This window comes from Lytechinus pictus, chromosome 12, assembly GCF_037042905.1.
Source record: "Lytechinus pictus isolate F3 Inbred chromosome 12, Lp3.0, whole genome shotgun sequence".
Classification (NCBI taxonomy): Eukaryota; Metazoa; Echinodermata; class Echinoidea; order Temnopleuroida; family Toxopneustidae; genus Lytechinus; species Lytechinus pictus.
The window spans coordinates 24,143,884-24,159,620 of NC_087256.1; the positions used below are offsets into that span (position 1 = coordinate 24,143,884).

Below are 15,737 nucleotides of genomic sequence, written 5' to 3' on the forward strand. Positions count from 1 at the left end.
GATCTTGGATCTCGTCATGTCTACATCCTTTAGGAGCTATGATATGATCATGGACTGATGGATCCAAGATCTTGTGATCTGATCATATTTACCACAGGATGTAGACATGACAAGATCCAATACCTTGTCATCTGATCATCTCTCCCCAAAAAAAATTTACATGACAAGATACGAGATCGTGTCATCTGATCATCTCTCCAAAAGGATGTAGACAAGAAGCGATCAAAGATCTCGTCATCTGGTCATTTTTTTAAAGGGATATAGATATAGCAAGGTGATTATCTGAACATCAGGGTGGCACTTTTAATTGTCCATACATTTGCCAATATTGCTCAAGAATGACATGTACTCTAGGATTGCCGCGTTAACGTAGAGTGTACCATGGCAAGTAAAATGGTTTAAAATATGATAAATATCAATGTTTTTAATATTTTTTCGAGCTATAATTTGCACATTTATAATAATGGGAAAAAACATCAATAGAGTCAATTACATTTTTTGAAATACGCACAAATGATAGACAAAGTGCATTATTAGTGAAAAATGTGTGAAACGTTCACTTGTGTAATAATAATAATGATAATGATAATAATTTTTAAAAAGTTATATGAGAGGATATAAAAACAAACAGAAGCCCCCCCCCCAAAAAAAAAAAAATAATAATAATAATAATAATGATAAATAAATGAATAAATGAAAATTGATAAATAAAAGGTGAAGGGATCACACCCATATTCATACAAATGATAAATTTTTGAAAATAAAGGGCTTGTTGAAGACATGGGAGCTTGCATGCATGCGTTGGTGAGTGAATGTTGGCGAGTGTGTTTAGTCATTTAATATTAATTATTATCAAAATACATAGAGGGTAGGGTACTCAGTAAAGTTCTTTTTTTTTATAGATATAAAAGTATATTTTTAGGGAATTTAATTCCTTCCTTATTTGCTTCAGTTTTTGGTAAATATATATGTTTTTATTTTGCATATCCTTGTTGATATAAAATGAAGATTTGTAATTTTTTGTATTTATCTGGAGTTTATGTAATTCATTTGAATGAAATCCTTAATAAAAACATGTTGAAAAAAAAAGTGTTGAAAAGGGCGTTCTTGCGTGTATGAATTGATTTTGTGGAAAGGGGGAACACATACACGCGAACTTCGCATTCGGACTGAGGACACACAGCACATCGAGGACGTCCACAGTCATGACAGTACGCTGGAAAAATTGCAAGGGTTCCACATCATTATGCTATAATTGAATAAAGAGCAGTGGCGTACCAAGAATTTTCCAAAGGGGGGGGGCAAAGTCGTCCGCCCAAAAAAAAAGTCTTCAAGTTCAAAGGAGGGGCCCACTTAGCTCGTCAGGGATCAGTTTTGACTCGTCAGGGGGGCAGAGATACGTTCCTTGCATGTGTTGTGACTCGTCAGGGGGGCAGTCTGCCCCCCTGCCCCCCCCCCCCCCTTAGGTACGCTAATGATAAAGAGGGTACATGAAAAAGGTATTCGACCACTTGGTGCTAAATTAAAATTCCATAATGATCATCAGCGTACGAGATTCCTAATTACAAGATTGGTCCACGGTTTGATATGTAGTGACATACCTTTTTGAAAGACACTTCCTCGATTTCCACTATGAACATTATTAGGCATTAGTGGTTGTGTGTATAGGTGTTTGAGAGAGAGGAGGCTGTGAGTGTTTAATAGACGGAGACAAGGAGGGAGGCTTGAGTTCTAAAAGTCACATACATATGACCATAATTGTAAAGATAATCAGTTGTTAACAGAAGGGGAATCGAGGTAGAAATGGGATCACATAGAAAAAACATGAAACATTGGATGAAAAACCAGGCTTTCCTGAATTCAACTTCTTAAAGACATTTCTCCCCAAATACTGCCATTCTTCAATGTATAAACTGTTATATTTCACTTATCAACTGATTTTTTTTTTTTACTTTCAACCTTTTAGTATAGGGAGAAACCAGAATCGCATCAAAGTGCACACCACAAGAAGAGGTCAAGTGTAAATATTTGCTTAGAAATCAATACACACTTCATCCCTTCCATGCCTATTCATGTACATTGTATAAACAACAGCACACTAATTTTCACATAAAGTCAGTGCCGGTATGGGGATTTTCAAAGTAAAAGCCCAATTGGAGAGCAAATGTTCTCAAACTGCCAAGTGCCAAATGTTGAGAGGCAGGGGCGAACAAACATGTGCACAATGCGAAATCGCATTTAATGAGCTGGTCGTAGGTAACGTTTAAAGAGGTTGGATGGGTCTGTGTGTGTGTGCGCGCAGGGGGGGGGGGTGGCCTATCTACATGTCTCCACCCCCCCCCCCCTAGGTGTCGCCACTTGCATGTATCACCATGAAATTCAAATTGGACAAGAAAAGGGGGAGACAGTATCTCATCAACAATACGTAAAATCAACACATCCTTATTGACCTTAACGCGCTGAAAATGAACGAAAAATAAGACTAATAGAGGAGGTGTGATGTGAAGGTCCGATTGCTTTCGAAGTTGTGGACGTTCCTGACAAACTAGTCACATTTCGTATATACGTGCATATCTATTGTAGAGTATAAACTGCATACATGTACATTTACTCTTTATATTCATAGAATGAGGAATTGAATGTCTGAAAATGTAGTTACCGAGATAGGACTACTATTCGTTCCGGGTGTAACAAGTTTGTTTTTACTTCATTCCATCGAACAACTCGCAGATTCAAGAAGGGTAAGAGATATTTTGAGGATCCGCAAACAGTTTATAATTCTTGTAAGTATTTCTGTTTTGGCCATCAATCACCCAGTGATTGTAAGTCAAACATTAATTTATCCCCCCCCCCCTCTTCATCTCGTTATCTATCTATCTTACTCAAACGCACTCAGATACACACACGCACATACAAAAGTTATTCTTATAATACTCATATACTTATGCATTAAATATTTTATTGATATTGTATAATGTGATTTCATATGCATGTATCAATGTGTATCATGTCCTCTTATCTGAATAGTGAGGATATTTTCTTCATTTATTATCGTTGAAAAATAATTATTAATATATCGATTGGGATTTTAATTAACAGCAAGTTTAACGTCGTCCCTAGCTGTTACTGACCCATGTTCATTGATTTTCAAATTTCTGTAAATGTCTCGAATAATTTTTTATTGTGTTGGAAAGTGTATCCTAAAATGAGGTAATACTGATTTCAAAAGATTTATGTTTGACTAACGGACATAGTTATGATATGAACTATATTGATACAAAATATTGAGACAGAAAGTACTTTTGTACCTCCACCCATTCCTCCTTGTATATTATGGTCGACACATGTGGAGTCATTATGGACTTAGCTTCAAGTCATTAGTCTCTATCGAGTTATTAATGAAACAGCCTATACTCGTGGGGCTTAGGCATATAAGCTCAGGCTATTAGTTTGATCTGCCTTAATTGTTCTAAATACAGGGGATACTAATGATACATGTAATTGATTATTTGTCATAATTTCGCTTTTGTCCTATCAATCTACGGGTCGTGTGGTCCAGTGGTTAGAGCATTGGACTCATAATCGCAAGGTCATGAGTTCGAATCCCAACTCTGCCATTGTCTCCACTTTGATAAAAAGGCACAAGTGTGATATCTGTCGTCTATTACGTCAGCCACTATGACTGATTAACCTAGACGTAAAATGTTTCCAAAGTAATTGGTTATATACCAGCTTGGCATTTACCAGCAAAAAATGCTGTCCTGCCGAGTTCCTACGGGAGTTACCACAAACAGAAACAAACAGAAATCTCCTTCTCTTTTTACTTTAAACATACGATACTGCTTTACTTATTTTAAGGGTTAACTTTGTAAAGGGGTACTCTGTTCTAAAATTTATAAGATGAACTCAATATTTTTTTATGCAATTCAACAAGCGAAACGCTGAAATAGAAAAAGATGGGACTTCCGTGTTTCGCATATGTGTTATGACTCTCTATACGAATTAATCTATACGTTTCCTTCCATTCAGGAATAGTCTCAGTATATGACCGCAATAGAATTATTTTGTCAACAAATTGTCGCACACTGCTTAAATAGCCCCCCAAATAGAATATTGATGTCCAATCCATCATGTTTACTACTGGTATTTTACCCCATCCTTTTCTGACTCTCGCCTTTGAATCAGAGGGTCGTGGGTTCGAATCCCAGCCATGGCGTGTTTTCCTTCAGCAAGAAATTTATCCGCACTGTGCTGCACTCGACCCAGGTGAGGTGAATGGATACCAGGCAGGAGTAATTCCTTGTATGCACTGAGCGTCGGTGATGGTCGCTCGAGCTAAAGCCGGGGTAATAATAGCAGCGCTCTGTATCCTCAGGCAAAAAGCGCTTTATAAATCCAGCTAGTATTATTATTATTATAAGTAACTCATCTTTGAAATATTTTTATATTACCCCAGGAACAGAAGATGGCTAATACGAAAGTGAAGAAGTGGAAGAAGCCTGATAAAGACCATAGTGGGGCAACAAGAGAGCTTAGTAAAGGTTATATGATGCTTGGGGAGGAGTGCAAAATCGAAGGTGGACTTACTTTAGATTTTAGAGTAAGTATTCGCCCATTGCTTAGCAAAATTGCACCCGACCATTCTGATCCGGGTCGGACAAATCGAATGATTGAATACATTCTGTAATCATCTTGTTTTAGATTAATATTGAGAAGCAGAAAATTTATATGATACCATACTTTGGGGGTAAGTTTTACAAGACTTTGCACGATCAAAAAATTGGAGTCTGGTATGAATTCAGGTACTGCTTCAGACGTTTTCTACTTAAGCTGATGCCGCTTAAAAATGTTTGTACCACTTTGTTTTTAGATGATTAACATTTGCTTGATCAGAAATGCTTGTTCTTGTGGTTCCAGGCGAAGAACGTATTATTCTACGTTTTGAAGGCAGTGGATCTATTCTGCTACCAGTTGGTGTCCTACAGGGACAAGAAACACTCCAAGAAGAAGGGCGCGGAACCCGTCAGGACTATTCGATATACAGGCAGGGTGCTGACTCACCAGTTTGTCATAGGCCAGACAGGCAATCAGAAAGAAGTCATATTTGTAGTCATCCATGCCCATGAGCCCACCTACTTCAAACCAGATCAGTAAGCATTTATTCACATCGGGGTAGAGTGTTGCGTTAAGCTATTCGTAACCGACGCACAGGCTACGCGCGAATCATGATAGCGCGTTGTGCTTACCAGATCATTCCTCTCGTGCTGTAAACATAAGTTAGATTGAATGTCCTCGAACCCTTATCACTTTTGGAAGAATGGTAGACTTCGCATTTTGATGCTTATTGACAAAAAAAGTTAATGTAGAAATATTAGAACTCAGATTCAGTTGAACACCACACCCCACCGTATTTTACAATTTTTGTTTATGTAAAAGCAGCTTGTGGATATAAAGACCTCACTGCGTCTGCCTACATTTTGTTCCATCGTGTCGTGATGCATTGTAATTATGTATCGTATATCATTTTTTTTTTCAATAGAAAGCAGGCTGAAAAGTGGTTTCAAGAATTCAGCCAAGTTTCTCGATATTCAAAGGAGAAGGAATTATCAAGAGGAGCCGTTGTTAACACAAAGCAACCCCCTATCAACGCTCCTGAAAGGTATACCCCGAAAACAGATCGACGGTTTGTAGGTGACTACGTCACATTGAGATCGGAACCCGGTCCAAAACAGGTGAGAAACGTACTCGATTCAAACCTTCAATAGTATTCTGACTTTTCGTTGGATCGTTAAGCTAGGGTTACACCAGAACCAAATTCTTCCGAATAAATTTGGACCGACTCTGCCTGAATACGACCTGATTCGGATGATTTCGGTGGATTCGAATGTTCCCGAATCCCTCCCGAATTGTTCGCATTCGCGGAGGGAGAGAAGAATACTCCCGTAACCACCCGAATACGTGTATTCGCAGCTGCCGGTTGTAACCCTAGCTCTATCCACGAGCAAGATTCTGGTCATAACAAAATAAAACTTAAACTAATTAAATTTTCGTGTTTCATGTAGTTCAAATGATTTGGGGTAAAATGTATTGGTAGGGGCAGCAGCAATGGTTTACATGTCAACTAGTATACGTAGCTCATCGCAGGTACATCATGATATATTTTGTCTCAGGTGTATAAAAGTTCTGTAGAATCCAGACTGATCTACTGCCAAGTGATTCTTGTTCACTCAGACACAATGGTGGATAAGGTCATGTGCATACAACGTGGGCAGAGGAATTGACTAGGTTTTGACATTAGACCCATTCAACTGTAGGCCTATTCCTGTTAACAATTGTTATGAAAAAATAAGCAAATATTCTACAATATGTGAAGATCTGCCTCATCGTCATGAGTTTCTTATACTTTGTGTTATCAGTCCCCTGAAGCTACAGGGTCAAAGTTGATGACGGGACAGGTGGCTTCGCCTTCAAGCGGGACCAAACCAACTCGAAATAAATCAGATCCGGCACTTAGTACCACGGCCAGGAAACATGGAAACGCTGCTAAAAATACCCGCATCAAGCAGAATGGCTCCATGGGACAACTACCGGAAACACGTGGTATCCAGAAACAAGAACGTCGGTCACAACAAGAAGACGGTATCTTCAACCGGAAAGGCCATCTCAACAAGCAAACGGAGAAATCTCCTTCGTCTACATCAGACCTGAGCAAGGTTTTGCGTACACAACCAAGGTCGACGAACGACGATGACGAATCATTACTTTCCATGTACGCTCCATCTGAAGTGATCTTTGATATACACCCTTGGAAATTCGATGATAATGATGGTGACGATCATGGCGAAGAAGACAGCATGTCTCCAAGGAACCCCCAAGCACGTAAACCAGTCAAACGGGGCCGAAGTCTCAGGAGGCGTCGAGGTAAGTTCTGCTATGACATAATCATGCCTATAAGATATGTTATATTGTTAAAAAGCGTTATTCAGCGGCAACCAATTGACTTAACCACAACGTATATAGAGATGAGGGGTGCTCATTTGTCAGTGAAATTCAGGAACATACAATTAGAAAATGTAAAAAAGATTAAATACTTAGGTGTCATGCTCGATCCGAGCTTGACTTGGTGCGAACATATTACTAATATCGTTTGTAAAATATCTCGGGCAATAGGTTGTGTAAGGCGGATTAAGCACATACTGTCCTTTGATATCATGAAGAAGCTGTACTTTTCTATGATTTTACCTTACATTGATTACTGTATTACATCTTGGGGAAGCAGTGCAAAAATACATTTAGATAAGATACAAAAACTTCAAAATAAATATGCCAGAATGCTTTTGAAAAAAAGGTTATGCTACATCACAAATTTCTTTGTTGCAGTCACTGAAGTGGCAATCAGTAGATCAGCGTATAAAATATCAGTATTGTGTTCTTGTATATAAAATAATTAATGATTTAGTTCCAAATTATTTAAAACCTTTAGTATGTAAACGGCCCGTGAAATACAGGACACGGTATTCTTTACGATGCCCCCTTCAGCTTCCCAAAGCTAGAATTGAACATAAAAGAAAATCTTTCGCATATGTCGGACCCAAATTATTTAATGCACTTCCTTCAAATTTACAAGTTTGTACCTCCTTGTTAGTTTTTAAAAAATTATGCAAAGCCTTTCAGACGAATTGATAAAGAGCGAAATGATATTCCATTGATTTACAATGCTATGTATGTTTAATTTGTCACTTCCCACTCTATATTTTGGTGTTAATTGTTTCTGATGTTAGATATTTTGTATTTTGTATTTTTGATGTTGTTTGTTGTTGTTGTTGTTGTTCATAGTTATCTTGACATGTAATTTAAACTGCAGGGCGCCTTTGTAAAGCAGTTTTAAGAACTGAACAGGCCTACCCTGCAGTATAAAATAAATAAAACAAAATAAATGAATAAATAAATAAATAATTTCAAGGAATCGTATGGACATTATGGGGCGGTCATGAGAATAAATAAAAATAAGATTACGAGGTAGAGAAAGAAGACAATAAGAAACCTATAACAAAGTAGATAAAGAAAAAATGAGATAAAAAGAATGAAGACAAAAATCTATAAATGTTAACAAATAATAAAACTGAAAATATAAGTCGCGGAATTAACAGTAGACATGATACTGTAATGCGTTGATAATGACCAGTTGAGACATCCAGTTACTGTGAGGATATCATTTGCTCCCGTCCTCCATAATAACGTACATGTATATGACATTATGTCTCTCTGTATATCGGCACAGAAAATGGCAAATTCGCTTGGGACCTTACTGATACAATCGATGAAATGGACACTGCCACTCCAGCAGCTCCAGTGAAAGTGCATACCGGATCGCCAAATAGTCAGCTCCAAGACACCGACAGAGTAAGGCTTGATTTGTATCTTCATCATCATTTCTGTAAAGTCCTTCGCGATGCGAGAGTCTTGTTTAGGATACAAGAACGTCTGCAAGACGTTAGGGTACAAGAAAGTATCTCTCTTATTTCGTCTTGAGCTACTTTATTGAATGACCCTTTCTATTCTCAATCTGTAATTTTTTTTTTTTCAATTTCATTTTTTTTAATTTACATTATGAAACTCATCGGGTATTTACCTATTGGATCTTCTGGTATTTATCGCCTAAATAAAATTATTGATCAACTGGACATTTATACGGAAGCAAATAATATCCACCATTTTTTAATGGGTTTTCTACTAATTTTAACATAATTACTATTTTCAGACCAAACCATCATATCTATCTACAAAACTTGGCCAGTACTGTGGTACTCCTCAGCAGCTCGTTCGAACGATTGAAGAATTAAAGGATCGTCCTCTTCTGGTTCATCTGGGGGAAAGCCGTCAGATGTATGTCTCCATGAAGTCTTCTTCTACTCAACGTGTCGTCACTACTGGAATGGGTAGTAGCTCCTTCGATATTTCAACTGGCCGAAGAAGATCAATTTCAGACCCGCTTGACCCGGAAGCGTTGGTGCAATCTCTTAGCACTCTGGGAATAGGTGCGAGATTGTCAAGCGGATGGCAAGTAGAACCGGGAAAGTTCTACAGGCAGAACGAAGGTCATGAGTCTATCTGGTCATCGGAACATGGTTCAAGCCCAGACTACGTGAGACCAACGGCTTTTGGAGACATTCTCAGTGGACATGATAGAAAGGCTCATACTATCGGAGCTTATGGTAGACCGGGGTTGGACCAAACTATGGTCCCTTCAAGGAATCATAAGGATCCTTTACCAGTTCCCATCAAAGTGGTCAGGCCTGCTCAAAGCTGGAGCCCAAAGACCCGTCCGGATTTACCTTATTCTGTCTATGACCATATGTACCATGCCTATGATGAAATCTCCAGTGTCCTGAGCAGCAGGCAGCTCATAGAGTAAGGAATGTAGGCCTATATATCTTCTTTTCAGGATATTCCAAGTAAAGAAGTAAAAAAAAAAGTCATGATGTTGCATGTGGCGAGAATCGTGTACTGTAATATGTTATGAGACCTATGCACTGATGCTTCTATGAAATTTCAATTCGATGGAATTAGGATTTGTGTATTCAAGAGATGATATCTCAAGGTTTGGACATCTAAATTTGCCACTCATGAAAAGTTGGTTTAACAGATTAATGCGTACCTGTAGAATATTTGTGATGATTGTTATATATGTGTGTTTTAATGAGTGGTGATGTCATAATAAATAACTTGTGAGACATAAAGGCTATTAACAAAATTTTCCAAATTAATAGGGCTTACACAAGATCCAAATCATGCAAATTTGTATGAAACTGCAGGCCAAATAATTTACTATCGTTATTTATGTTCTTGCAGGATGGTTACTCACGAACAAAGTACAGGACCGGTAAACGTCGAGCTGAAGAAACACGATGTAAACAACGGTGTCGTTTTCGTTGAACTAAAATCAAGAATTTGGTAAGTTTGGTAACCTACCCATTCAATCTCATGGCTACGTATGGGTCTGTGTCCCGGTACTTCACCATCAGAGACGCGGAAATAATAACTGACAAAGCTGATGATATCGATTTATTTTGTTGGAAATTTGGTGCGAAATTAAACTTGCAAAAGCATATAAACGTGATAGAAATATCAATTTTTTTTCCTAATAGTAATAGCATTTTGAATTCGCTTACAAATTCAGGAAGGAAGGAAGGAAGGAATTACAAGAAATGCATCCGACTAACGGATACAGTCTTGAACTTTTAAATAAAAGGGTTTTGGTCTTCTCTTCTTGGCCCCGTTGCATAAAAGTTACCATTTTGGTAACTTTGCCATCCAGTGGTAACTTTCATGGTGTCCTTGGTTCTGATTGGCTGTTGATCGCTGTTACCATGGTAGTTACCATTGGATGGCAAAATTACCTTATGCAACTTGCCCCTGGTGTTAAAACTTCTTCTAGATGTCCACAACAGTATTTTTTATTGCATTTGCCCCGCTTATTCTCTCGTCTTTCTCCTGCATCAGGATTGCTTCTTGGAAAAGAGAGGTGAACGGCAAAGCAAAGTTTCACAAGACGCTTCACATTGGTGACGAACTTGCATCAGTCAACGGAAAGGACGTACGTAACGTGAAACACACAGCAGAACTTATCAGCAGTTCATCTGGTGACATGGTAAGGTGTCGCAAAGGTCAAACTCAAAAGAAAAAGAAATTTAGGAGGTATTTTAATATGAGAATCGCCGATTAGAGTCCCTTATCATACACATCTTGTGATATTATGTATATTATCTTATTTGTATGACTTATTCAATCTATGTCAAAGATCATTTGAGCCTTGTGAAAAAAGGGGGAAAATTCAACTGTTTTCTGTAAATTATGTATAATCATTTTTGAAATATGCCTACCTGTATGTAACTTCCTATTTGATATAAATGGCTATTCTTATAATCATTATTATTGTTATGATTATGATTATTATTATTATCATCATCATTTTTATCATTATTCATAACTAATTCCGGATTTGTCTTTGAATGTTGAATCTATTATTGGTAACCAATAATGAAAGACGTATGCATTTGTCACGGTAGTTTGACCAGGCAGTCAAGTTGGATACAAAAGGATGATTGCCAAAACGGGTAGTATAAACTTTATATGAAAATATGAATAATAATTTAGTTTTCTCGCCAATCCGTTATAATGATATATTCCTCCATTGAATCTAAGAAAACATTCTCTCTTTTAATCCAGGTCAAATTACATATTAATCGGATGCCTCTGGCGAAGGTCGTGTACTTGACAAAATCCATTACAGATACGTGGGGCTGCGAATTCTCTAGAAATGAGGTAACACATTTTAGTAGGCCTATACATTTTATTATTTCTCCATAATTATCTGAGAGCGTTTGAAATATACATCAAATGATTATAGTACAATGCAAAGAACATTGCCACAAAATGCTAAGTCCTACGAGAAAATAAATACCTAGAATCATAGGTCTTAAATTGAAATATTAAATCAACGTTGAAATGATATATAAGTTTGTTATAAGAAATATTGCTCTTTTACATTTTGTAGTTTTTAAAATAAAAAAAAACAATAAAATGTACGAATATAGTTTAGATTCTAATCCACTTATATGTTTATTCCTGAATAAAAGATTTGCATTTCAAGGATCTTTTTTTAGCTTGAGAAAGATGGTTTCTTTTTACCCCAACAAACAGAGTTTGTATAGATATTAATTATCTTCTGTTCTCGAAGGGGGTAACATATTACTTACCTTAGGTTAAAAATGATATTTGCAAGAAAAAATACGAATTCGGCATTTGTTATAAAACAAATCAGCAAATAGTATCGTTTTTCTCTTATTTTTATTTATATTAAGCTCACGAAAATGTATACAGGACCACTCAAAGACTCTGGAATAGCTGAAACTCCGTACGGTTTGAATGGGAAGGAGACTAAGTGGGTAGTTACTGAATGCCATCATCAGCCGGTACCTATAATGACGTGTCAGAAAGATGAAGTGAGTTTTCCAATTTGTGCACCATTCTTCTTCTCCGAATCCTTAATGTTCAATTTTATTATAATCACGATATATGATTGTAGAAATAGTACAAAACGTTGTGTGAACCCAATATAACTACGCACTGAGAAATATCAAATCATATTTTTCAGTGGAAGTTCTTTTGGGCACGGCTTTTCTCACAAAGAAGCTTTTTGCAACTTCATGGGTGCAGTTGGCTTCATTTTACACCATAAGGAGTGCGGATTTGTACCCGTTTGCATGATAAAGAAAGATTCAAATTTCCACCATGTTCAATGCAAAATGTATGCATCCTTAAAAAAAGTGTGTATGTTTGCACTAAAAGTTGTTGCTATTGTGAAATTTAGGGTGCAAGTCTTTCATAGTGTGAATTCAGCTATGAAATTCTATGTCCAAGGCCGAACTTGAATGTGAGTATTGTTTGAAAAGTACGATACTGCTAAACAAACATAAAAGTTTTCCCTGTAAAATTTATAAACGGTCAGGTAAATTAAGGCCTGTTAAGGTCTCGAGACTGGCCCCGATTCCATCCCTCAAAACTAAATATGATTTTAAACTAGGAGGCCGTCATTTCATAAAACTGTTCGATAGTTGACTTTAAGAACGACTGGTGATCCTTAAGGTAAATAATATTCACCATGAAATGTTCATTGATGATGATTTACTAAACAATGAAATTTTATAAAAGTTTTATTGTTCTTAACTTACGAACAGCTTAAGTTAAGAGCTTAAGTTTGCTTTTAACTTACGAACAGCTTAATGAAACACCCACCGGGACCAACTGAATGTAGTTAATTGCAATGCGTCTATGGTAGTTGGATCACCAGCAATGTGCTCGAAAGATGACAGAGGGCGATAGTAACATCTGACACATTGTCAAAGTTCATATCAGCACGACATCTAAAATCTCTGGTTAAGCTTCTTTTGGATCAATAATGGCAACCTTCACAATAAATTTACTTTCTTGTAATCTTGTTTACTAGAAAATCATGACCATGACCATGATGACGTTTGAGATAGTCAGAAACAGTTGTATCAGAAACCATGAATCTATCATTAGAATTGATTAATGACATGTGTTTCTGTTATACTTTGTAGGTGAAAAATCGAATGTTTATGTCAAATACGGAGCTTCCTCTTGTTCTACATCCGAAGGATTTCATCGACAGCCTCGTAGCGATGCTCAAAAAAAATCAGAAGATAATCAAGCACACGTCGGACTACCTAATTTAGTAGGCCTACGATACGCAAGGTCAACGACATCGGTGATGTCGGCGATGATGACACCCCCTAGATCGCCGCTTAGGTGCTATGGTGCCCTCTCTTATCATTGTTTACCTACCTGTCCAAGCAGTTGCGTACATATGTGGGTCTTGGGGCGCTTGCCCCCCCCCCCCCCAAAAAAAAAAAAAAAAATCACAACCAAGAAAAAAGAGAAGGAAAGAGAGGAGGGTGAAATATACCATTTTCAATTTCAATTTCAAATATTTTTTTCTCAATATAATGTCGAAGTCTATCACAAAATGTTATTTTTGTAATAAAAATAATGTCGAAATTTTTGCCCGATGCTCCATATCTGGCCCCCTCAACATTTTTGGCTCATTATGCCACTGTGGTCCAAGTACTTGTACTACTGGTTTCGTATCCGGCATGCTCAGCAATCATGGAAATGTCAATTATATGTATGAGACAAATATTAAGTAAGACAACTGGGATATCGACAACGATGATGACAATGATGAGAACGACGACATCGGAGCTCTCTTCTGCTCGCATCAATTACTCCAAGAGCCACTACATAAGGGACAGAAAATAAGACCGACATACCCCCCGCGACTTTCTTATGCCATAGGCTATTCTCCATACTTGTGGGATGTAAAATTAAGGAAATAGACACGATTTCTTTCTTCTCTCTTAACGATGCCGGAAACAAAAAAAAGTATTCATTAAGATTTAAGGTTCATTGAAGTAAATATTTATTTTCTTCGAACTGACTGTTTCTTCACAATTATGATATCGTATTTTTCGTTAATATATAGACGACAACAATGAAGTGTTTAATGTATTCAATTTATTCAATAATGTAATCTGTTCTAGTGGGTTTTTTTCTAAGAATAGACTATCAAAACGTGTTTACAAATGTTTATTTCATCAATGTAAGAGTAAGAATGCAAAATGCTTCAAGCGTAATATTGTGCTTGCTTGCGTGGGCGGAAATCCCAGAGGGACAGGGCGATGCGTCCCCCGTATCCAAAATAGTAGGGGGACACAATATTAAATGTCCCCTTACTATTTTGGTCTTTTACGATGGAGAAAAATACACCATTCACAATCGAAATAATACATGTATTTTGGACTAAATGACCTTACATTTTGGTTGAAAACTTTTTTTTTTGCTTGTCTACGTTTCCAGCCCCTGGTCCCCCTACCTTTGGGGACAGATTTCCGCCCATGCTTGCTTGTACCTTCGCTACTCTCCATTGCTCGTCAAATGTGCAAATGGTGGAAGTAAATGGTATATTAAATCATCTTTTTTTCCATGGACCATTATGACAATAGGCATATTTTTTTATGATTTATATCAAATTGGTATTTCCCCTTTTATTTCATGCAATTTGATTCCCCTTCAATGCCGCATGATTACATACCGACCGCGAACACGGCAGAGTTCAAGTTAAAATTAAATCAATACTGTAATCATTTTTTTTGTTTTCTTGGAGAACGAACTGTCAAAAATGTGTTTTGAAGTATTCCTTTTTGTCACTTCAAGAATATAAGACTAAAATATGAGTCAGATATAATTGTCATGATTGTGCTTGCCTGTAGAATTGGCTACTCATGCTCATGGAATGTACGAATGATGAAAAGAAATATCATTCGACATGATTACTTTATTTTGTCCTAACCAAAAGAATAGTAAAATATTCAAATATCTGAATGATTTCAAATCGGTATTTCCCCATTTTATTCCTGGCAATCTTAAACGCCAGTCAGTTAGGGAACTACATGCATTAAATAAGCCGTATGACAATATGTATTTCTTTAGACCAATTATTGAACATGTATATCAATCATGGGCGTCAATCGGTGGGGGACGGGGGGGGACGTGTCCCCCCATGATTTTTTCAGGGGGGGACACAATATCAAATGTCCCCCCATGTTTTTGTCACAAAAGAAGTGTGACCATCGGGGGGGGAGGGGAATATGTGCATACCTTCTCAAGGAAATGAGAGTTGATTCCCTTAAAAAATATAAAGAAAAAAACAACTGTCATGTAACTTTTCGATGCAATTAACGGTGGGTAAATTCGCATTCAAAAGCAGCGCATCTAGCCGTCTATGAGCCGTTCCTGTACGTACGACGCCGGGGTACACGCGAGCACCCACATGGAGACCCGCACGTGCGTGGTGGGTTTTTTTCATGCGGGTATGCACGGCATGACAGCAGCATAGGCGGATCCAGGGGGACCCGCCCCCCCCCCCCCCCCTATTGGCGGAGCAAAAAAAAAGAAAAACAAAGGGAAAGAAAGAAAAAAAAAAGAAGAAGGGAAAAGAGAGGAGAAAAAAAGAAAGGGAAACATAAAAGGAGGAAGACGAGTGAATAAGATAAGGGGAAGACTTGGAAAGTAATAATAACAAATCTTTCATGCCGGGATATAATTTTTTTGCTCGCGCTCGCATCGCCTTTTAGGTGATTTATATATCTTGCTCA

The 15,737-nt window shown here is 37.5% G+C and overlaps 1 protein-coding gene across 1 annotated transcript; it reads left to right on the plus strand.

Moving 5' to 3' along the window:
• Positions 1-2,566: 2,566 nt before the first annotated feature.
• Positions 2,567-13,425, plus strand: LOC129272598 (uncharacterized). The gene is made up of 12 exons (XM_064107809.1): positions 2,567-2,783; positions 4,457-4,600; positions 4,918-5,150; positions 5,540-5,732; positions 6,417-6,921; positions 8,282-8,403; positions 8,762-9,411; positions 9,853-9,954; positions 10,504-10,651; positions 11,230-11,325; positions 11,865-12,005; positions 13,125-13,425. The coding sequence occupies exons 1-12, from the start codon at positions 2,640-2,642 to the stop codon at positions 13,257-13,259; spliced, it is 2,613 nt and encodes an 870-aa protein (XP_063963879.1). The 5' UTR covers positions 2,567-2,639; the 3' UTR covers positions 13,260-13,425.
• Positions 13,426-15,737: the final 2,312 nt, after the last annotated feature.

Excerpts from the sequence above, each read along its gene's own strand:
- LOC129272598 (XM_064107809.1), top strand. The coding sequence starts at position 2,640 with ATGTCTGAAAATGTAGTTACCGAGATAGGACTACTATTCGTTCCGGGT. Across the intron at positions 4,601-4,917 it reads GACTTACTTTAGATTTTAGA|GCGAAGAACGTATTATTCTA; the intron begins GTAAGTATTCGC and ends TTGTGGTTCCAG. Across the intron at positions 5,151-5,539 it reads ACCTACTTCAAACCAGATCA|AAAGCAGGCTGAAAAGTGGT; the intron begins GTAAGCATTTAT and ends TTTTTTCAATAG.